A 21,880-nucleotide genomic window follows, 5' to 3' on the forward strand; every position below is an offset into this window, starting at 1 on the left:
CCCTCATATTCTAACCTTTAGGAATCCAGTGTACCTGTTGATAATTCATCATGTAAAAGATTGCATCCTGACCTTTTCTTCCCAGTCTTATGTCTCTTTCGCTGTCAGTGGGTCAAGGTTGCGAGACTGAAACAGCTTGCACTCCTGGGAAGGAAAAAGATTCAGCATTCTGAGTCTCTACTTTTGCATTTATTCTTGGTTGTTGGCTTTCCTGCCGGTTTGGGTGGGGATGACAACTCAGATGCCAAAACAGTGGTGGTGGCGAGCCTGATACCAAAACAGGATGTACATGAAGCACGTTTTCTGTTAGTTTGGATTCTTGCTTGCACCAGAATGTGTGATCCCTTCCGCATACGCCACCACCCCAGCTCTTTCTTTGACTCACATGGACTTGGACTTAGTTCTGGTTTTCATTGTCATGGCCAGTCCCTGGAACTGTCAACACAACTCTTTAGTTAATGGTCTTTGTTGCAAGAATTGGAGGCATTTTGGTAGGACAGCTAAAAACAGTTAAGACAGAAAATGAAGTCAGGCCCAGTTAGCTCTCAGCATTTGATTCCACATGCTTGCTGTTTGCTGCAGGAGGATGGCACAGAAAAAAAGTGAAAACAGTACCAATGCCTCAAATTTAACAGCTTCTAGCAGCTGGCAGAGCACTTTCTCTTTAGTGCTAACAGCCGTCAGTGTGGAGGTTTGTATAATTGCCACCTCCTCCATGAGGCTCTTGAGGCTGGCTCAGGGGTCATGTGACTTGCCCACAGTCACACCATACCGAAGGACAGAGGCAGCGCCAGTCTGGTCTCCTGGCTCCAAAGCCCATGCTAATTCCTGAAGGTCACAGTCTAATGGTTCTCAATGATGTAGGAGTTTTATGAGATAGCCTGTCATACTTTCCTCTGCAGCTTCAGTATTGAAAATTGAAAACAGCATCAGATCAGGACCCATAGTTGAGGAAGTAAGGTGAAAGTTGGTAGTGGGGGTGAGAGTAACCCCGTCATTTTTGAGCCCCCCCCCCCCGCCCAGTGAAATTGCTTCCAAATTGCTGCTCCTGTCTGCTGGCTGTGGGGCTTAAAGGCCATGGACATCTTTCCACTTCCATCATCATAACCCTTAGTTAAATCAGAGCCTCCTGATTTCTCTTGTGCCATTGATACTCCTTAGAAAATCTTACGTGTCCCTTCACCACAGTTGCCCAGACAAGTTCCCAGGATTCAGCACACAGTTACCCCTGTAATCCTCATAGATTCTTGAAAGCTGGTGTAGTGTGCCCCAGGTTAAGGGCCCCTGTTCTGCCTGGATACAGAATCATCTCCCTAAAGGTGGTGATGTCACACCTGTGACACAGCTGACCTCTGTGCTTCTGTCACTCCAGTGTGTAAGTGACCCTCCCCCTTTCCTGTCCTGAGTCCAGCGATCCTCTGGGCTCCTCGCCTGCTGTGCTCTAAGACCCAGAACTGCTTTTCTATAGCTGCCTTCTATTGAGTGTGATTGCCAGGCTGCAGATACAAACAGTGGGGTGTGGAGTCCATCCCAGCTAGGCCCTCACCAGGGTGGGAGGAGAATGATCCTTTGACTCAGAAATGCACACTTGGCAACTCAAAGCAACGATCCTCAAAGGGACTCAGGAGATGAAGCTCTTTACTCACTTGTGGGCACCTACCTAGACAGCAGAGTTGAAAGTTTGAATGAAGCTGTTGAGAAAAGTTATCAAGTGCTTACTAGGTGTATTTTGTAGTCACTTAGCCCCTGACGGTGGAGAGTGAGCAAACAAAAATCCTTACTTTCCCATCTGCCGTGTGCTGCCTTTTCTCTGCCTTTAGGACTTAGAGAAATCTTGGTTTTTGAATGTTAGCAGCAGCAGAATCCTTGAGGAGCTTAATAGAGTAAAATTCTTGAAGCCCGGGAGTCTGCATTCTAGAGAGAGTCTTGCTCTCCAAAGAAGTTCTGATGCAAATGACTCTTGAACCTCACTCAGAGGTGTGCTGGGCTGAGGGCTGCTGGCCTCTTTGCCCTTTTCATGTTTAGTGGTGGAGCGGGGTCTTGTTATTCTCCCCTCTCAGGAGTTGTGAGGCGAAAGACAGCCTGTCTTCATGCTTCAAGAGTTGATGCCAACTTTCTAAGACCATTGAGGCTGCTGGTTTATGAAATGGTTGTGTATAGAAGCTTAAGAACCCCGTTTTCCAGTGCCGGGGAAAGCCTGCCTCGCCTGCCTCTCTGATGGCGGTGTCAGTGGTCCATGTGGCCAACTTAATGAATTGCCTGGAGCTGTGTGCAGACCTCCATGCAAGGGCCAACGGATGAGGCAGAAGACGCCTTCAACTTTGGAAGGAGTTTGGTTATGCAGTGACTCCCTGTTCTGCCACATTGGCCCCTTGGAGAGAGGGTTGGAGGGAAAAGGACTGGGAGAATGTGTGTCCCCTTGACATCTTTTGAGGTTGTATCTGTCCCATTGCCAATATTAGAGAAAGGAGAAGGGAGCATCTCTTTCTAGAGGAGAAGCCAGGAAAAGAAAGCAAAATGCAAAAGATCAGATTAAAATCAGAGGAGTTTTTGTTTGTGATTTGTGTGTGTGTGTGTATGTGTGTGTGTGCACGTGTGTGCATGTGGTAACTATCACATTTTGGAGGGAAAAGAGATAACTTGACAGAGTTATCTTCCACACCCCCACCCCCTCCTCTTGCCTCTGTTGTGCTGAAATATGTACAAATAAAAAGATCTGAATTTTGGAATCAGGAGAACCAAAGTTTAGTCTCCCATTCTGTCGTTGATCAGGATGTGATGTCAGGCAAGTCAGTTTTCTAGTATGAAATGGGAAAAATAATAGGTTCCAAGAAGCTCGAGGAAGGTAATTCCCAACACACTATACAAACATCGGGGAAAACAAGGAAACCATTTGTAGCAAATCTATTTATGTTACTTTTGGGAGCCTTTTTGTCAGTCTCTAGATTGACAGGCACGATCCTACTTTATTTCTTCTCTCCATGTCATTTCCTCTAGTACCACTCGCAAACTGAGTAAAGCCCAGAGTCCTACAAGGCCCCTGTGGCTACCCCCTCACCGCCTCTCCTCACACTCTGTGTCCCTTCTGCTCTGCCACCCTGGCCTCCTTGACGCCCTCTGTCCTCCGGCAGCTTCCCACCCAGGGCCTTGACTTTTGCTGTTCTCTCACCAGGAAGGCCCTTCCTCAGATGGCTGCAAGGCTCACTCCCTTCCTCAGGCAGGTCTCTGTTCAAATGACACTCCAGAAAGTCTCTCCTGGCCTTCCGTATGGCGAAACGTTCCTGCCCTCACCACTCTATCACTCAACCCCTGCTTTATACTTCATAGTGTGTATCACCTCCTGTGGTATCATATGTTCATTTGCTTCGTGTGTCATCGCTCACTAGAATGTAAGCTGTAGGAGAACACGGATATCCCAGCACGAAAACAGAGTCTGACACATGGGCTCTCAGTAAACATTTATTGGGAGAATGAGTGAGTAGTTTACTGTTAGCACATCTTAACCTCTTAGGAGACGTAAACCTCTGGACCCCACTTCCTCACCTCTTACTTCACCTGCTGCAGTTAGTGTAGTCCGCTAACCCTCCGGCATAGCTCTGAGACCAGCGGCCACTTCCTAAGTATAAGCAATCCTCTGGAAACTTCGCGGGCCTTATTTTGTCTCTCTTCTTCCACCTACTCTCTTTCTTGAAGCTTCCTCCTGACATCAGCTTTGCCTCGCCCTCTCCTGCCTCTGAGAGCCTCCTCGGGGTCCTTTTCTGGGCTCTCTTCATCACTAGTGATGAATTTAATCACTTAAATTCTGGGATTCTCGGGGCGCCTGGGTGGCTCAGTCGGTTAAGAGTCCGACTTCGGCTCAGGTCATGATCTCGCGGTCCGTGGGTTCGAGCCCCGCGTCGGGCTCTGTGCTGACAGCACAGAGCCTGGAGCCTGGAGCCTGTTTCAGATTCTGTGTCTCCCTCTCTCTGACCCTCCCCTGTTCATGCTCTGTCTCTCCCTGTCTCAAGGATAAATAAACGTTGGGAAAAAAAAAATTAAAAAAAAAAAATTCTGGGATTCTCTTAAGATTCAGCCTGGAAAATATTTTCTCCTGTCTCTGCATATCATATCACGTTATCCTTAGATGACATCACACATACACACACACACACACACACACACACACACACACACACACACACACACAATGCACGTGTACATACATGCACAAATTGGCACATCTCCTGATAGGGTGTCTCGCGATCAGCTCATATTCAGCACGCCCAAAACTGAACGCAGTTTCTCCCACCCTGTCCCAAGTTACTCCTCCCATATCCCCGTCTGGGAGTGTTAGTGGCACAGCCGTTCACCCAATCATTCCATTTTATTCTTCTAAATGGCCTCTCAATCACTACACAGTCTCGTAAAAATGAGTTCTTACTCGTTTGCCATTCCAGCTGATTTGAGGCAGGGGTCATCAGTAGATGCTAAAACCATGAGGGAAGTGGTGGTTAGGGAACAGGATTTTCACATGGGCTCAAGATATTACCCCACAGGTTGCATATTAATTACAAAGGAGGAATGCTACTTTTAAGATGGAGACATCTGTTACCTTTCAAACTTTGAGCACCATCAGTTGCTGGGCAACGTGGCCTTACATGTCTCCTGATATTAAGAAGTATACATCGGGGCGCCTGGGTGGCTCAGTCGGTTGAGCGTCCGACTTCGGCTCGGGTCATGATCTCACAGTTCGTGGGTTCGAGCCCCGCGTCGGGCTCTGTGCTGACAGCTCAGAGCCTGGAGCCTGTTTCGGATTCTGTGTCTCCCTCTCTGTCTCTGACCCTCCCCCATTCATGCTCTGTCTCTCTCTGTCTCAAAAGTAAATAAACGTTAAAAAAAAAAAAAAAAGAAGTATACATCAACTGTATAGTTTCCTTGCCAAAAGTATTTAACATAAGTCTAATCATGAGGAAACAAACTCAGAATATAGGACATTCTTTTGGCAAGACAACTGGCTTAGATACTTAGGTCAGTGTCATGAAAAACGAAAAAGGCAAGAGTATTGTTTGAGATTGTGACTGAAGGGACAGCAGCCAAATGTAGTGCATGACTCCCAATTAAATCTTGGATTGAGGAGGGAAATCTAAACAGCTATAAAAGACATTTTGGGGGGGGGGGGCAACTGAGCAAATTCAAATACGGACTGTAAATTATATTGAATCAGTGTTAATTTTCTTAGGTGTGATAAAGGTATTTTTGTTGTGTAGGAGAATGTCTTTATTCTCAGGAAATTCCCAAGAATTTGGGGCTGAAATGTCTTGATTGATATCTGCAACTTTCAAGTGATTCTGTAAACAAAAATTGTGTGTGTCTGTACCCATGCATGTGAGAGAGAGAGAACAAATATGGCTGAAAGATAACTGGCGGATCTAGGTCAGAGTTATAGGGCTGTTCATTATTTGTTCTTTCAGTGTTTTGGTAGGTTTGATAAATTCAGAAGTAAAAGGGGACACGGGGAAGGGGAGCATGTGAATGTAGACATGGGGGAGTTGAAATGAATATGTGCCAATTATCAGCCGCATTTCTGCTTATTTTATTTTTTAATATAAAACATTAAGTTAGAAATACCACCCCTCCCACTCCCCTCCATGCAGGTCTGATTATGTGCCTTCCTTGGCTAATGTGGTGACTACATATGGATCTCTGGATACAATTCTTTGTTTGTTTTTGAGATGGGGGGTGGGGGGGGGGGGAAGGGGGAGAATCCCAGGCAGGCTCCTTGCTGTCATTGGAGAGCCCAATGTGGGGCTTGATCTCACAAACTGTGAGATCATGACCTGAGCCAAAATCAAGAGTCAGATGCTTAACTGACTGAGCCACCCAGGCATACAATTCTTAATAGCACAGGAAAAATATCATGCCCCTTCTCTCTGGCCTCCATGGTTTCTGATGAGAAATTTACTGTCATTCATATTGTTTTCCCTCTGGCTGCTTTCAAGTTTTTTCTTTCATTTTCAAAAGTTTAATTGTGTCATGTCCTGGCATGAATTTATTTGGGTTTGAGATTTGCTAAGACTTTGAATCTGTAGAATTATGTCTCTTGACAAATTTGGGAAGTTTTCAGCCTTTCCTTCCCTCCCCTTCTCTCTCCTCCGCTCCCCTCCCCTCCCCTCCATTCCCCTTCCCTCCTTCAAGAGAGAGAGTGCATACACCCAAGAGGCGGAGAGGGAGAGGGGGAATCTTAACTGGCTCGTGGAGCCCACTGCAGGGCTTAGTCTCACAACCATGAAATCATGACCTGAGCTAAAATCAAGTCAGATGCTTAACCAACTGAGCCACCCAGGCACCCCACAGCCATTTATTTCTTTAAGTTCTTTTTCAACCCACCGTTTTCCTTCTTCATCCAGGCCTTAGATGACAGAATGTTAGATTTTTTTATGGGTAGGGTTGACCTTGTTATCACTGGGCCATGGTGAAAGTCCTGACTTTTCACCAGCCCTCTCCTGACATCAGCAGGGATGCAGAGGGGGGGTGTCTTATTTCTGTGAGGTAGGGGTGTAAGTCCAGGTTCCCTGTTTTGTCTCCACTTACTTCTTGTGTGTTGGGGGGAGGGTATTTGTTACTGGTTGGTGGGAGTGAAAGACCCAGCTTTCTACTTGGCCTTCTCTGACCCCTCTGGGCAGGGGTATTGGGGAGCTTTATTATAATAAAACCCAGACCTTTTCAAGGATGGGAGTCTAGACTCCCCACTTGACTTTTCTGGTCAGGGGTGAACCCACTGTTTTTTTGTGGTGTCAGTCTGGAGTAGAACGATTATTGTCTAAAAGTTTTCTAATTAAAAAAAAATTTTTTTTTACATTTATTTTTGAGAGAGAGACAGAGCACAAGTCGGGGAGGGGCAGAGAGAGACAGAGACACAGAATACGAAGCAGGCTCCAAGTTCCAAGCCGTCAGCATAGAGCCTGATGTGGGGCTTGAATTCACAAACCGCGAGATCATGACCTGAGCTGAAGTCAGATGCCCAACTGACTGAGCCACCCAGGTGCCCCTGTCCAAAAGTTTTCTGTTTGCCTAGGTTGCCCTTTCCCTGGTCCTTTGGCCAATGAGAGTAGGTTTTGTTGGGACTTTTTTGTCTGCCTCCATTGGCATTTACAGATGGTTGACTTCTTCAGCTCCAAGTCTAGAATGTAAGAGATAAAAAGGAAACCCAGGGAACTCACCACTGTGTCGTTCTTCAGGTCTCAAGGTCCCTTGCCAGTCTGCCTTCTTCTCTTCACCTTTCAGAACCTACATATGTTTGTTTGTTTTAATTTTTTTTTATTAAGTAAACTCTGCCCCCATCAGGGGTCTTGAGCTCACAACCCTAAGATCCAGATCATGCTCCTCCGACTGAGCCAGCCAGGCGCTCCTACTTTATGTTTGTTTTTTATATAACATCCAGAGTTTTTAGTTGTATTTAGCGGGAAGAGTAGAGAACAGTATGTCTGTTCCATGTCCCAGATGCACAAGTCCCTGCAGTAGCAAATGAAAGGTCTTTGTGGGCTGGGCTCTGCCTCATTGTCCCCAGATGACCTCCTCCTTGGTCCAACCATATCAAACTACTTGTAGCCCCTTGAACTTGTCATGCTCCTTCAAACCTTCATGTTCTTGCTCTTCCTTAGCCTCGGATGACTTTCCGACTCCCTTCTTTGTCTGCCTGTGGTGTTTCTGTTCTGTTCATACGGGTTTTCTCTGTGAAATCTACCTGGACAGTTCATACACTCTTTCCTTGGGCTAAATTTTGCCTCTTCTGTCCTTTTCTCTAACCGGACCATGAATTACCTTTGAGGGCTGGAGCCCTATTCTGTATATCCTTGTCCTCAGTAACTGGCATAATAGTTACTTAAGAATTGTTTATTGGATATGGGGCGCCTGGGTGGCTCAGTTGGTTAAGCGTCCGACTTCGGCTCAGGTTATGATCTCACAGTCCGTGAGTTCGAGGCCTGCATCAGGCTGTGTGCTGACAGCTCAGAGCCTGGAACCTGCTTCAGATTCTGTGTCTCCGTCTCTCTCTGCCCTTCCCCTGCTCATGCTCTGTCCCTCTCTGTCTCAAAAATAAATAAAACATTTTTAAAAATTTTTAAAAAATTGTTTATTGGATAGATGGATGGATTGCTATATTTCTAATATCCCACCTGGGTTATTATTACATGTTTATTGTATGTTTATCCCCTCACCTCCCACAAAACCCCCACTTATGTTCACCCCCTGTGTGTGACTCCTACTTCTACAGTGGAGAGAGAAATCCAGCAGCTTGCCTGAAGGCAGGCCTCCTTGGACTATGGCAGGACTCCATTGGCTTCTGTTAGCTGTACCATGTTTGTAGCTTTGAGTGACTCTGAATGCAGAACTGGTGGAGAGTTTCTGGCAAAAGTATCTTACTGAGGATGGAGCCATCGTTTTTATTATGTCAGCGCCTAATAAAGCCACATCCCAACCCAGGTACTTAATAAATATTCCTTAATGATAACGAGGAGATGAGTCTTGATGGCTCATTGCTGCCCTTCCTTGCTGAGATGCATTTCCAGAAGTGCTTTGTGGATCCTAGAAGACTTTCACTTGTCTACATGTTTAAGTAAATCTGGGGCTGGGATGGGAAAGCACTGGTTTAACGTCCTAAATTAATGTGAGAGGTTGGTTTTTAAGGATCCTTCTACTCACTCTCTAGTATGAGATTAAAGCATGACGGCTTGACCCCCTTACTTCTGCATGGTAAGCCACAAAGCTCAGTGGACACAGTGAGCAGAGCATCGAACTCTGCCTTGGAAGCTGATGGCAGTATGTTTCTTAAAAACTTGAAAGTGTTTTTCTCTTTTTAGTTCACAGGGACCTCGTTTAAGGGAGAGAACATGAAAGGGGAGAAAGAAAACGGGTGCCAGAGAGGGGGCAGGGTCTAAGCTGGTGGTTGCAGCCAGCCAGGGATGAGACCCACAGCTGGAACTGAGACTGTGACAAAGAGCGTCACACCTTGTAGCCATTTCTGTTCATTTGAGTTTTCCTTTCAAGTATGTGTGCACCCTTCCCTGTGTGCGTGCAGAGCGGCATGAGTGTCCCCCGGGGGGGAGCCAGCTCCCAGAGGGTGGGAGTGAAGTGTCAAGAGCCGCCCTCCCACCCCAGACGCGTATATTACAGACAACATGCACAGTTTGGGGATTTGCGTCAGTTCTGTGGGGCTTCTCTTTCACAGACGGACTTCTAGGAGTTTCTGGGGAAATGAAATTTCTGAATAATATCCTGGCTCTTCTGACTAAGCCACTAAGGCAGAAAGGAGGAGAGAGATGGTCTTGGACCTCCATCTGGATGAACGCAGCCCTCCTCATTGGACACACATTTATGGGTCAACTTTGAGTCTTTCAGAGTTTTTCCACAACAAGCAGAGGCCTAAACTTTAAAAGCTGTGTTCTGCTTTGCTGCATTTCCTCGTGTCCCATTCTGTTAGCATGGAAGCTTGAGGTGATTTTGACTCCACATTGCCGCTCACTCCGACATCAAGGAAGCCTAGGGTGTACGTTTATCACCCCTGTGTCTCTTTTACCACTTGCCCCCCCATGGCCGTGGCTTACAGCACAGCTGGCTGGATGCGCATGGGAATGCCTTCTGGACCCCAGACCCCCTTGCAGTGAGAGCACCGGCTGCCCCACCTCCAGTCTCTCCCCAGGCGGACCCGAGGAGCCTCTCACAGGAATCCTGATAAAAACCCAGAGGGAGAGGGGCTGTTGGTCCCTTCTGTTGGAAGTACCTATTGAAGTTGCTGAACGTGCTCTCAGAGAGCAGTTAGCAATGGGGAAGGAGTAGCACAGAGCGAGTGGGGTGTTCACGGACTGGGAGAAACCAGCACACTTGTCAGGAGGTTGAGACAAAAGAAGAAAGTGGAGACAGAACTAGACCTGGGTTGGGGTCCGCCACTGTATGAATGAATGACCTGTAACTGTGGTGTTAGTTTCATCACCTATAAAATTGGAAGAAGGGTCCCTACCTCGTGGGTTGTTAAGAGAATTCAGGGAGATTATGATGTTGTTGTTACAAAGTGAAAAATCATTTTGGGGCGCCTCGGTGGCTCAGTTGGTTAAGCGTCCAACTTCAGCCCAGGTCATGATCTCACGCTCCGTGGGTTCGAGCCCTGTGTCAGGCTCGGTGTTGACAGCTCAGAGCCTGGAGCCTGCTTCAGATTCTATGTCTCCCTCTCTCTCTGCCCCTCCCCTGCTCATGCTCTGTCTCTCCCTGTTTCAAAAATAAATAAAGATTAAAAGTAAATAAATAAATAAAAACAAAATGAAATAGTCTTTGTGGGATTGGTAATTACTGTCTTGAATTCTTTTCTTGGTCCTCACTTCTGGTTCTCTTGATCAGGCCCTGAGCAGCTAATGACTTTCTCTGATCGTCTCAATACCCCTCCCGCTTGTTTTGTAGTGTCAGTGCTGAAGGCTGCGCCATGAGCTCCACGGTGAGCCCCAGCTTTTGAACCGTGGCTTTCTGTGCCTGCGGTCACTTTGAACCCCTCCTTCTGCCTTCTTCACACCTGTGTATGCTCAGTGCTGTAGTTGAGCTGACCTTTCCACATTGCCTGCACTCAGCCCTATGTCCGAGCAGTGTGTGTAATTGAAGCCTCCTTGCCTCCCCATCCAATAGGGTCGTCCTTCTCTACTTTTTGAAGAAGTTAAGAAATCTATCCAGTGGAATGGCAAGAAGTCTGACCTGAGGGTGAGATAGAGTGAAGCTGTAACCTCACTTTGTCACTTGCTGGCCTTTCCTACCCTCTGGAGCCTGTCCTTATCTGTAAATTGGATTGTTACCTACCACATGGATGAATCATTAGGAATATAAAAGTAGATAACATGTTTAAAATATCTAGAACAGTGCCTGCCACATAAGTAGGCACTCCATAAATATTCATCTCTCCTTTGCTATTACGTGAAGATTCCCTAACCAAACAGGAAGTCCTGTATATGACAACCAGTTCTGCTTCTTATCCCCATTCTTTGATGCACTCCCCTTCCATCTAGAAATTCTGTGCTTTTGTGAGTTACTTTTCCAGAAATTGGATTTGTGCCTTACCCTTTGGGATGGCCAGTGTAAGTTGTTGAGGCAGCAGGCTAGCCAGGGTTCTAGGTAGATCATCTGTGGCTGTGATACCAAAACTAGCAGGTGTGTGTAGGAATTGAACCCATGATTCAGCTACATCACTGGGTTTGGTGACAGCAGCACCTCACGTTAATGTGTGTGTGCACCACTGGCTTCAGAGCACCCACTTTTATTTGATTCTTACAAGGGTTCCGAGAGGTAGGCAGATTCTCACTCTCCAGAAGAAGAAAAGGAAAACTGGGAAGGAGTCCCCTGTGTCACACCGGTAGTGATTGGTAGAACAGGAAAAGACCACAGACGCCTTGATTTTCTATCCAGGACTTCTATGTTTTGAACCCAGATGAGAACCAAAATTCTGGCTGTTCAAGTGAAAGCTTAGAGTTCTACCACAGACCCGTCTAGCTTTCCTGTCACTACTGTATGCTTTGTTTCCATTTCTTACAAGAATATTCATTAACTTATCGAATGAATTACATGCTAGGCAATCTAGACACTGGGGATACTGTCAGAAACAAAGGAAATAGACATGCCCTGATGGAACTTGTCCTAATGGTGGGAGGCTGATAATAAACAAGTTAGAAAGATGTGTGCTGTTAACTGTAAAGAATGTCACTCGGTGATGAGTGCTATGGAGAGAAATAAGAGAGGAAGCTGGGGGTGGGATGGGGCAGACACTGAGTTTTCACTTTGATTCTTTGTACTTATTGTCTCATCCCTGTGATACGCCCTCTGAGAGTGGTCCATCACACCCCAGTACCAGATTTCTACATGTCAGGGCTTTTGGAGACTGGTTTTGAAGTTGAACCAGCTTTACCCAGCGAAAGCAGGTGCAGGAGCTGTCTGCTTACCCACTAAATTGCTCAAGACTACCCCAGATCAGAGCTGGGATAGCCTGGATAGTGCCTTGGAATGCTCTGGTAGGTTGGGGAAGGAGCCTGTGCTGTTTTTTCCTTAGAGATTATTTGTTAAATCTATAGCTCCCCCTGCTGTTAGAAAACAGGGTAGGCTCTTAACTGATTTTTTTTTTTTTTTTTTAATTCTTTTTTATCCTAAGATTTAAGAAAGTTTTGTTTTTTAAATAAGTACTGCTGGGACATTTAGATCTTTCTTCTGGGACTGCTGTTGCTGAGGCCCAGCCCCCAGGAGCAGGATGGGGGGAGGAAGCCCAAAGGCCCAGGCAGGATAGGGTCATATCTGTGCTCCTGCTACTTTTAGCTTCTCTGTATGCCTGCACTCCTACCACAGCCAGCAGCCTAGCAAAAGTTATCTCCACACACAGTTTCACAGCTGTTCTGAAATTCTAGGGCAGCAGAAGTGAAACTGACCATGGTCTTGTAAATTTCTCTGCTCTTGCTATTGTTCCCTACTTGAAGTGAGTCAGGCCTTTTCATCCTCTTACCCTCAGGGTGTCCCAACTCCTCATTTGTCTTTATAGCCAAGTGTTTGACACAAAACCGTCTTCATGATGCCACATTTGAGGAGATTTGGTCTTGGTTTGGCCTTGTTTGCTGAGTCGAGAGCTGTGGGCTGTGTGGTGGTAGATTCAGACCACAGTTGAGTCCTCGACGGGGCCTGCAGTGAGCCCTTCTTGTCAGCTGCTGGCTGTGTGCACCAGGGTCAACCAGACAGTCACTGTGAAATTCTTTTAGTCCTTAGAGATGAAATTCAAGGTCATTTTAGCTGAAGTGAAAAAGGAAATGGCACCCAACGAGACCTAGGTCTTTCTGGTGTAACTGCCCTGTTCAGTTTGGTCACTTTGTGAGTCCTAATGAGGTTGAAGGAGTAAGGTGGACCCCACACAAGGCTGTGCTCCTCCCAGAGTGAGGTGGGGCCCAGCAGGCATTCTTGGAAGATTGATCAGTAAGGATTGTGCAGCTAACAGTCTGGTAACAGGTCCAGGATACTTTTTTTTTTTTTTTTTAACATTTATTTATTTATTTTCGAGAGAGAGAGAGAGAGAGAGAGAGAGACAGACAGAGCACAAGCAGGGGAGGGGTAGAGAGAGGAGGGAGACACAGAATCCGAAGCAGACTCCAGGCTGTGAGCTGTCAGCACAGAGCCCAACTTGGGGCCCGAACCCATGAATCATGAGATCATGGCCTGAGCCTAAGTTGAATGCTCAACCAACTGAGCCACTCAGGCGCCCCTCCAGGTTACTTTTTTAAGCTATATTCCATTTTTGCACTTTATACAGCCCAGGCTTAGGTAGTGACTGTTCTCGTTAGGAATAAAGTAACCAGAACTGTTTTAATGGGGCAACTGAACCATAAAGATATGTGCTTACTCAGGTGCCATGTTCTTCTTCACTTCCGCTGATAAGAATTAGTATTTCTAAAATTAACTTGAATTAAAATGTCTTCTCCACCGTAAACTATAGCTGTGCACATGATGCTTCATAAAAGTAATTCTTTTATGATTCTTTTCTCAACAGCTTTGAAAAGTCCAGCTGCGTTTCATGAGCAGAGAAGGAGCTTGGAGCGGGCCAGGGTAAGGCCTTTCTTCCGCAGGGGCCTCCAGAGTGCATTTGCAGAGCCCATTGTATTGCTGCTGTATTCCTTCCAGTCTAATGCGCCCTGGGGCCAGCCCTCACCTCGTTGTAGACCGGAGGCGCTGCCTTTTTCTATTCTGTCCCCACCCCAGCCACCTTGTGGCACGATCAGAATTTCTCTTTTCCTGCACTTAAGGGTATATGATGATTAGCAGTCCTCCCTCTTGTGGCTCTGGAGACCGCTGGTATTTCCCCGTCTTTAATTCCACTTCACCTTTTGTGGATGTTAGAATGCGAACAGCAGCCATTGAAAAGCTTGCTGAGGGCTGGTCCTCCCGAGTCTGTGGCTGCACTGCCCACACCTCTCCAGGACGGGCATTCCGAGGGACAGAAAAGGTCTCTGTTGCCCAGAGTGGCCAGTGTCCACTCAAGGCTGTGGAGGCAGAAGCAGGGCCCCTGTCTGAGCCCCAGTTCATGTTGCTGTACCTGGCCTGCCGCCTTGTCCCCGCTCAGTTTCAGTTCCCTCAGGGACCTGAGGGGGATATTCTGCTGCCCAGTGTGGGCAGAGATGGGGAAGTCACCAGAACATGCTTCCCCTCTACCCCTTCACTTTTTTCTTTTACAAAAAGGCAAGGAAAGAGAACCTCCCAGTAGAGGACCCTATAGGCCATGGATCCTTAAGACTCCCAACTCTTTCAGAGACTGAAATATTTACCTCTAAGACTTTCTTACTGTCTTTATTTTATTTTTTTTTAATTTCTAACAAGAATTATGAGTAATTCTTAGAGTGAGCGGGAAGAATGAGGTCATGGACACAGAACAAAGCAGCAACAAACTGTGCTGTTGGAGTTACTGGGAGGAGTGGAGAATACGGCAGGGGTGGGGGGGCGATGGCATTGCCCATGCCCCCAACCCACTTGCAATAAGACTTGGTGCCATTACCTGGACTGCTTCTCAGTAGGCAAGGAGTTCATTGGAGCAGATTAGAACAGCTCTTATTTTACAGAGTACTTTTATGAGCAGCACGACATCATTTTGTGGTTGATGCCCACCTCCGCTCTTATGAATTAGGTGCTCTTTGTCTTCATTTCATAGATGCAGCTAAGAGAGATTAACTAAGCTACACAGCTAGTAAGTAGCAAAGCTGGGACTCAAACTTTGGCCTGTGGATGCCACATATTTTCTTAATTAGTGCCGTATTCTGCCTTGGCTTTGGCCACTGTGCCCAACTTCAGGTGGCTTAGAAAAGAAGACTTGTGGTGTCCAACACCTGTTCTGCCACCTGCAGCAGCCATGGCAGTACAGTTGCCCTCTGCAGATGGGGCAGAGCGATAGGCCCAGAGCCCACAGCCACTTTAAACCATCTCCTAAAGAGCTCAGCACCACCCCAGGGCTGGCACAGGGCTGCCTAGTTGGAGCACCAAGTCTTCACCTTTACCACACACTGTGTGCTCTGGTTTTTTATTTTCCGCTCTCGTCGACCTTGTCCTGTCCTATGTTGCCTTAGCCTGCCCTGTGCTGGTTTTGACCCGGTAATGGTCTTGACCTATGGTTTGAAAAATTCTGGTGCAGAGGTTAAGAGCGTAGACTCTGGAGTCAGATGGATCTGGGGCCACCTGTACATTAGAACACAAGCACCAGGCATGTGCTGGCTCGGAGACTGTTACGGGAATGGTTTAGTTCACCTGGAGTTGCAGAAATGCCGAAATGAGGACACTGGACTTTAGGGAACTAGGGCTATGACACCATGTATCAGAATTAGTATTCCATATGGCGGCCACTCAGAATGAGTGGGAAATGTTCATGAGATCATACAGTGCTACCTTTTTTTGAACAAGGCATAAAATTATACTCAGTATAATTACAACTCTTTAAAATTAGACATCTTCTGCCTGGAAGAATGGAAGAAATAAATATCCCAAAATACTAAGTGGGTGATTAAATTTTTTTATTATTGTTTCACTTTCTAATTTTCTAAATTTTCTTTGATGAACATAGTTATTACTTTTATGATAGTACAAGTAATAAACTTTTAAGAAAAAATTAGTGTTCAGCCTCAGAGAGACAAATATTCTGGATAGATGGGTGGTGCCCTGGGCAGGTGCATTGGAAATGGATGTGCCCCTTCCCCCAGAACTCCCCTTGCCTCAGAACCCTGCAGGCTCCAGGCTGAGATCAGGGGGGGCCTACAGAGGTGACCAACCACAGACACAGCAGCCACGGCTGCTTTTTGGTTCTGTCCATTCCATAACTTGTATCCTGGATTTGAGATCTTCTTGGTGTGTTTTTTCTGTAGACAGAGGACTACCTGAAACGGAAGATTCGTTCCCGGCCGGAGAGATCGGAGCTGGTCAGGATGCATATTTTGGAAGGTGTGTTAGGCCGGAAATGCTTCCTCCCCTTACCCTCGCTGTTTTCACCATGCATCACCCACATGTCTTTTTCCCTCTGTCTTCTCACTCCCATTTCTGGCGACAGTGGGTAAGCCGAGCCTTAGCACGGTAAAACAGCAGGACTGTGGTAGCCACCACTGCTTCTGACAGTTCCCAAAACAGCAGTCACATTCTCTCATGCCGGCTTGCCCTTTTCTCCTCTGGCTGGGTGGTGGCCCCGGATCTTGTCTCCCCTTGGTATGAAGCCTGTTCTCCAGAATCTTTTAAAGATGCAGTTACTGTCTCTTCTCCTCCACTCATTCACTCGCGCCTTCATTCCGCAGTCACTCAGACCTCTGTGACGCAAGTGGGCCCATGGCAGGTATGCTCCGCCTGACCCCATCACACACTTCTTTCCACATTCTAGTGAAGGAGCAATTCTGGCTGCTGAAAACACTGTGACTCAGTTCTTTTTTGTTGTTGTTCTGTATTTATTTGAGAGAGTGCACACATGTGCAGGAGCATTAGAGAGGGGCAGAGGAAGAGAATCTTTTCTTTAAAGAACCAGTGCGTCCTTTTTTTTTTTTTTTTTTTTTTTTTTTTGAAGTTTGTTTATTTTGAGAGAGAGCAAGTGTGGGAGGGGCAGAGAGAGGTGAGGAGAGAGAGAGAATCCCAAGCAGGCTCTGCACTGCTCAATGCAGGGGTCAAATTCACGAACCATGAGATCATGACCTGAGCCGAAATTGAGTCAGAGGCTTAACTGACTGAGCCACCCAGGTACCCCAGAGAGAATCTTTTTTTTTTTTTAACTTATTTTTGAGAGAGCACAAGTGGGGGAGGGTCAGAAAGAGAGGGGGACAGAGGATCTGAAGCGGGCTCCACACTGGCAGCAAGCCCTTGTGGGGCTTGAACTCATGAACCACGAGATCATTACCCAAGCTGGAGTTAGACACTCAATGAACTGAGTCTCCCAGGTGCCCCAGAGAGAGAAAATCTTTTTTTTGATTTTTTTTTAATGTTTATTTTTGAGAGAGAGCATGAACAGGGGAGGGGCAGACTGAGAGGGAGACACAGAATCCAAAACAGGCTCCAGGCTCTGAGCTGTCAGCATAGAGCACGATGTGGGGCTCGAACTCACAAACTGTGAGATCATGACCGGAGCCGAAGCCAGACACGCAACCGACTGAGCCACGCGGGTGCCCCCCAGAGAGAAGATCTTAAGCAGCCTCCACACTCAGAACGGAGCCCAACTTGGGGCTTGGTCCCATGACCTGGGATCATGACTTGAGCCGTAATCAAGTTAGACGCTCAACCGACTGAGCCACCCAGGCGCCCCTGTTCAGTTTTGAGCCAACTTTGGGGTTGGATAGGAACTTTTCTTAGTCCGAGCACCGCCTTGTGTTGACAGAGACACTGAGACCCAGCAGAGACTGAATTGCCTTTGTAACACAGAAAGCTTGAGGGAGGATGAGGCACACACTTCATTGTCTGCTGCGCTTTCGGCTTTGTAGCCCCCTGTGCCCGGTGAGCTTTGCTAGGTGTGCCCATGCCCTGTCTGGAGTTCGGGGCCCCTCCTTGTGTCCACGTAGAACTTCAGGCTGGGCCGCCCTTCTCTGCCTGGGACACTCTCTGCATCCTGATGGCTTCTGCTCCTTCCCCAGAGGGAAGGAGAGTTGCTCTGGAGCTCCCAGGGTAGAGCCAGGTCCATTCCTACATCCTCCTGCACTCCATTCTCTCCCACGGGCAGAGACCTCGGCCGAGCCTTCCCTCCAGGCCAAGCAGCTGAAGCTGAAGAGAGCCAGATTGGCCGATGACCTCAACGAGAAGATTGCACAGAGACCGGGCCCTATGGAGCTGGTTGAGAAGAACATTCTGCCTGTGGAGTCCAGCCTGAAAGAAGCCATCATTGGTGAGGAGGCCCCAGCCGCCCTGTGTGGACATGCAGGCCAGATGCAGAAGGAGGGGCTCTGGGCTTCTTGCTGTTTGATTCCGGCTTTGACTTGGGAACTGAGGTGCAGAGTGTGAGGGCCTAAGAAACAGGCTGTGTTAGCTTGGGGCAGTGCCAGCGGCCTCAGGGGTCACACCAGAGTAACTAAACACCAGAGGCACCTCTGTCCACCTTCATCTCTGCATACCCAGAGGCTGTGTCCTCTCCCACGGGGGGCTGATGTGTGTAAACCCACGGAGATGCCAGGAATTAGAAATCTGTGCCTTACTGTCTCTTTTTCTTAGTGCAGTCTCTCTCAGAGAGTGGCACTTTCCACAGATACTTCACTCAGCAAATACTGACTGACCCAAGAGGTGTGCTAGGTGCTAGGACCGCAGCCCCACAAAGCAGAGCAGGCCCCTCGCCCTTATGGAGCTCAGGCCTAGGAGCAGACACCAGCAGGTCAACAGGCAGCAGCAAGACAGAGACAGAAGCTGTGCCGGAGAGAGCCCTGGCTGCGCTGGGCACACAGAGGAGGGTCCCCAGCCAGGCCCTGACAGTGGGGTGTGGTGCCAGAAGAGGTGACGGCCAAGTGCAGGGCTGCAGGATGAGTAGGAATTAAAGTATATTCGGGGAGAGAGGCGCTGCGGGCTCCAGGGGAGAGCTGTGCAAGGTGAGGAGCAGCCCGGGCGTGGAGCTGGAGGAGGGGGTATTGAGACGGGAGGTAGGAGGTGGGCAGAGTCCAGGACGTGCCAGGGCCTCGTGTGCCATGGGCGGGTGTTCGGACCGGATTCCTTTAGAGTTTGGTAACTGTTAGCACCGATGTGGCTCCTGGGCTACAGTGGGCCCGAGACCTGGTCCTGGGCAAGGCCATGCGTTCCTGCCCCTGGAAGGTAGCTGTGCCACCAGGGAGAAGGGGCGCAACTGCTCCCTTCGTTAGAAGCAGTTAGATCTTTTTGGCAGGGCCCCAGGCTGAGTTGGGCCCTGAGCCCTGGGTCAGAGGAGACTTTGGTTTCCGGGGCCTTGTCTGCACCGCAGACAGTGGTTTGACAAGGTCGGAGGCAGCCGGCGTGCCGGGGGCTGCACACGCTGGGCCCCAGCAGCCCCTCTGCCATTGGTGCCGGTAACCCTCTTAGTTCACCGCTTCGCCCTGGCATTCATCGCCCCTCCTCTCCGTGTTCTCCTGCCCAGTCCTCACCAGATTCCACACAGCCCCTAATCTCAGGCCCGCGTTTAGGTGACGGTCAGTTCTGGGCTCTCTAGCCAGCCGAAACCTGAGAGTCGGCATTGTGCCTGGCCCTGTGTAACGTTCTGCAGTTTACAGAGATGGACAAAATATGACGCTGCCCTCAAAGAATTCAGTACAATGAGAGGAGACTGATGTATGAACAAGTGATTTCTGAGTCTGGCCCCTGGTCAGGTGCCAGCGTTGCGTAGTGAGAAGGTCACGGTCCTGTGACCTAGTAGCTGAGTCACCTGGCTTGTGGGACAGTTTTCAGGTCCACAGTGATGGATATAAAGGGCCCCGCACAGTCTTTGGCGCCTGGGGAGCCTCACAGAAGGGCGGCTGCTGTCGTGGACGACGTGGGGTGATGGTGGGTCAGGTGCAGTGCGAGCTCGGCTGAGAAGGCGTCCTCTCAGCGATGGGCACGGTGGTGAGGCCCGGAGAGCAGTCACGGACAGTACGGCACATTTGGGGTCCACCTTTGCCAAATGGGGAGTGTACGTGACACTCCAGGCACGGGGACAGCATGGGCAGTGGCCCGTGGGCGTGTTAAGACGTAGTTTGTTTGAGGACGGGGTACGTAGTGACCAGTGGTGACTTGAGAGAAAGGAGCATTTGCCAGCCAACGCCAGATCCTGTGGGTTTTGGGGAATGAGTAGGTGGCAAGGAAGCGTTGACAGCAAAGGCAGGCCGTTTGTTCAAGAAGTGAGCGGAGAAGGAAGGGGGAGGGAGAGGGTGGGCTGGGAGGAGAAATCGATGCAGGTGTGTGGCTGAGAGGAAGGAGTCAGAGGAGGAGATGGGAGGATGGGAGGGGAGAGACTCAGGCCAGGTCTGTGGAGGAGGAGAAGCTGGCCGTGGAGAGTGGGGAGGGAGCCCCGGCAGTCCTGAGGCCCGCTGTAGGTGGGGGCCTGACAGGGGCTTTGCAGCAGCTGACCTCCCGCTGTCTTCCCCACACACTCCCCACGGCCACTCCCAGCACACGGCTGCCACTTGCGTGCTCACACGCACATCCCTCCCCCAGGTCACCCCCAGCTGATCTGTAAGATTCATGGCAAGATCTCTCTTCCAAGAAGTCCTCCCTGAGCCTCTCCTCAGCATCTGTGTTTCCCTCAAGCAGAGGCAACTGGACCAAAATCAGAGGGCGGGGACTCTGTCTCTCCACACCCTGCACCTGGCCCAGACCCGGCCACCCTAGGGAGAGGAATGCACTCTGCAGGGACCCTGGCCCACACTGGTCATTGGGCTTCTCCGGTGTGGCCGGCCACTCCCTCTGCTTGGAGTGTCCCCGGGGGTGGAGCCGAAGCTCCTCCATCCGGGATTCTGCCGTCCGGTGCTGGGTGTCGTGTGGCTGCTGTCCCGTGGCGTGTCTCCTTGCTGGGAGGAAGTGGGAGAAATCTAGATGTGTGACTGGCCTGAAGTACACGACAGTAACGGGGCTCCATTTCCCCCGTGTGCTGCACATGTGGCCCCCTCCAGGGCAGATGAAAGGAAGTGTAGGAGCCAGCCTTGCCGGAGGACAGGAGCCAGCCCAGCGATGGGCATCCCGGGCTCCGGAGCTTCAAGCTCAGGCACATCCTTCCCTGGTCCCAGGGGAGCAGAGAGCCTCAGGCTGTGGCCCCGGAGAGGAAGAGTCTGCTGGGAGAGTTGCTAGTGTGTTTTTGTTCCTCATCTGTGGTCTTTCCACCACAGCAGATTTCCCCAGACATGCCCGACAGCTCACCTCCGTGCTGTGACCGCTGCCTCAGTCCCTCCCGTGTGAATGGCAGACCAGTGCAGAACCTCTTCCCCCAGCGGCACTGAGGGGGTGGTTGTGATGTGAATCGTGTGAAATACCTACTTGTCTCCTTCCTTTTGTGTCCTGGCGTTTCCACACTAGGGCCCTGCTCCCCCTGCTTCTCCCTCACAGCCTGGCCCCAGGAGCACGTGCACTTGAGGCGGCCAGGGGCCCTGACCACGGGGCAGGGCATTTCTAGCCAGCAGGGGGGCTTTTCTTCTGGTGGCCGCTGCTGCCAGATCTTGGGTCTCCGGGAGTCACAGGCCACTAAAGGGAGGTCACTGTACTTCAGTGATCCTGTTTCACCTGTGCAAGCTGGTGTACCTTTTCCGGGAGGCCCTTAGCCTGTGCCTGCCCTTTAGGAAGTGGAGGCAGCCCCGGGGAGGAGCCCTCATTGCAGGGTCCACAAGCCTCTAGGGGAAGAGAAGAGTTTTGTGCCACCATAGGATGGAAGTGAAGTGCGTTTAACAGCAGGGAAGCAGATGAGATGAAGGAGGCTGCAGGATGGAGGGAGGCAGGGAAGGAGGGAAAGTAGGGCTTGACCTTGGGGACTGGACACAGTGAAGTCAAAAGCAAGGGAGCACTTGATAGCTTAGTAGCCAGCACTCTTCCTGCCTTTGTTTGGGGGTCCTGATGAGGCGCTCTCCTGGAGCTCTTTTGCTGGTCTTTCTCACGTCGGCCTCGCTGGGGGTGGGGAGGGGCCAGAGCGGGCACCTTGCGGGGACAACCCCCCTTCCCATTCGCGGGCACTGGAGGTGGACTCTCCCCATGGCTTTGGCTTTCAGTGGGCCAGGTGAATTACCCGAAAGTAGCGGACAGCTCTTCCTTCGATGAGGACAGCAGTGATGCCTTATCCCCTGAGCAGCCTGCGAGCCACGAGTCCCAGGGCTCGGCGCCATCCCCCTTGGAAGCCCGAGTCAGCGAGCCGCTGTCCAGTGCCACCACCCTATCCCCCACTCAGGTGAGCTTGCCCCTGCTGGATGCTTTCCCTGCT

At 49.5% G+C, this 21,880-nt stretch overlaps 1 protein-coding gene across 2 annotated transcripts in view; it reads left to right on the top strand.

Annotated features, from left to right (window-relative positions):
- Positions 1-21,880, top strand: part of MRTFA (myocardin related transcription factor A) — a 215,330-nt gene that overhangs the window by 182,075 nt on the left and 11,375 nt on the right. For both annotated transcript variants that reach the window (XM_058682115.1, XM_058682116.1), the window contains 4 exons: positions 13,532-13,587; positions 15,885-15,960; positions 17,708-17,869; positions 21,672-21,847. In XM_058682115.1, coding sequence (XP_058538098.1) covers positions 13,532-13,587; positions 15,885-15,960; positions 17,708-17,869; positions 21,672-21,847 — 470 coding nt within the window. The remainder of the gene's footprint in view (positions 1-13,531; positions 13,588-15,884; positions 15,961-17,707; positions 17,870-21,671; positions 21,848-21,880) is intronic.

Source organism: Neofelis nebulosa, chromosome 8 (assembly GCF_028018385.1).
Source record: "Neofelis nebulosa isolate mNeoNeb1 chromosome 8, mNeoNeb1.pri, whole genome shotgun sequence".
Lineage (NCBI taxonomy): Eukaryota > Metazoa > Chordata > Mammalia > Carnivora > Felidae > Neofelis > Neofelis nebulosa.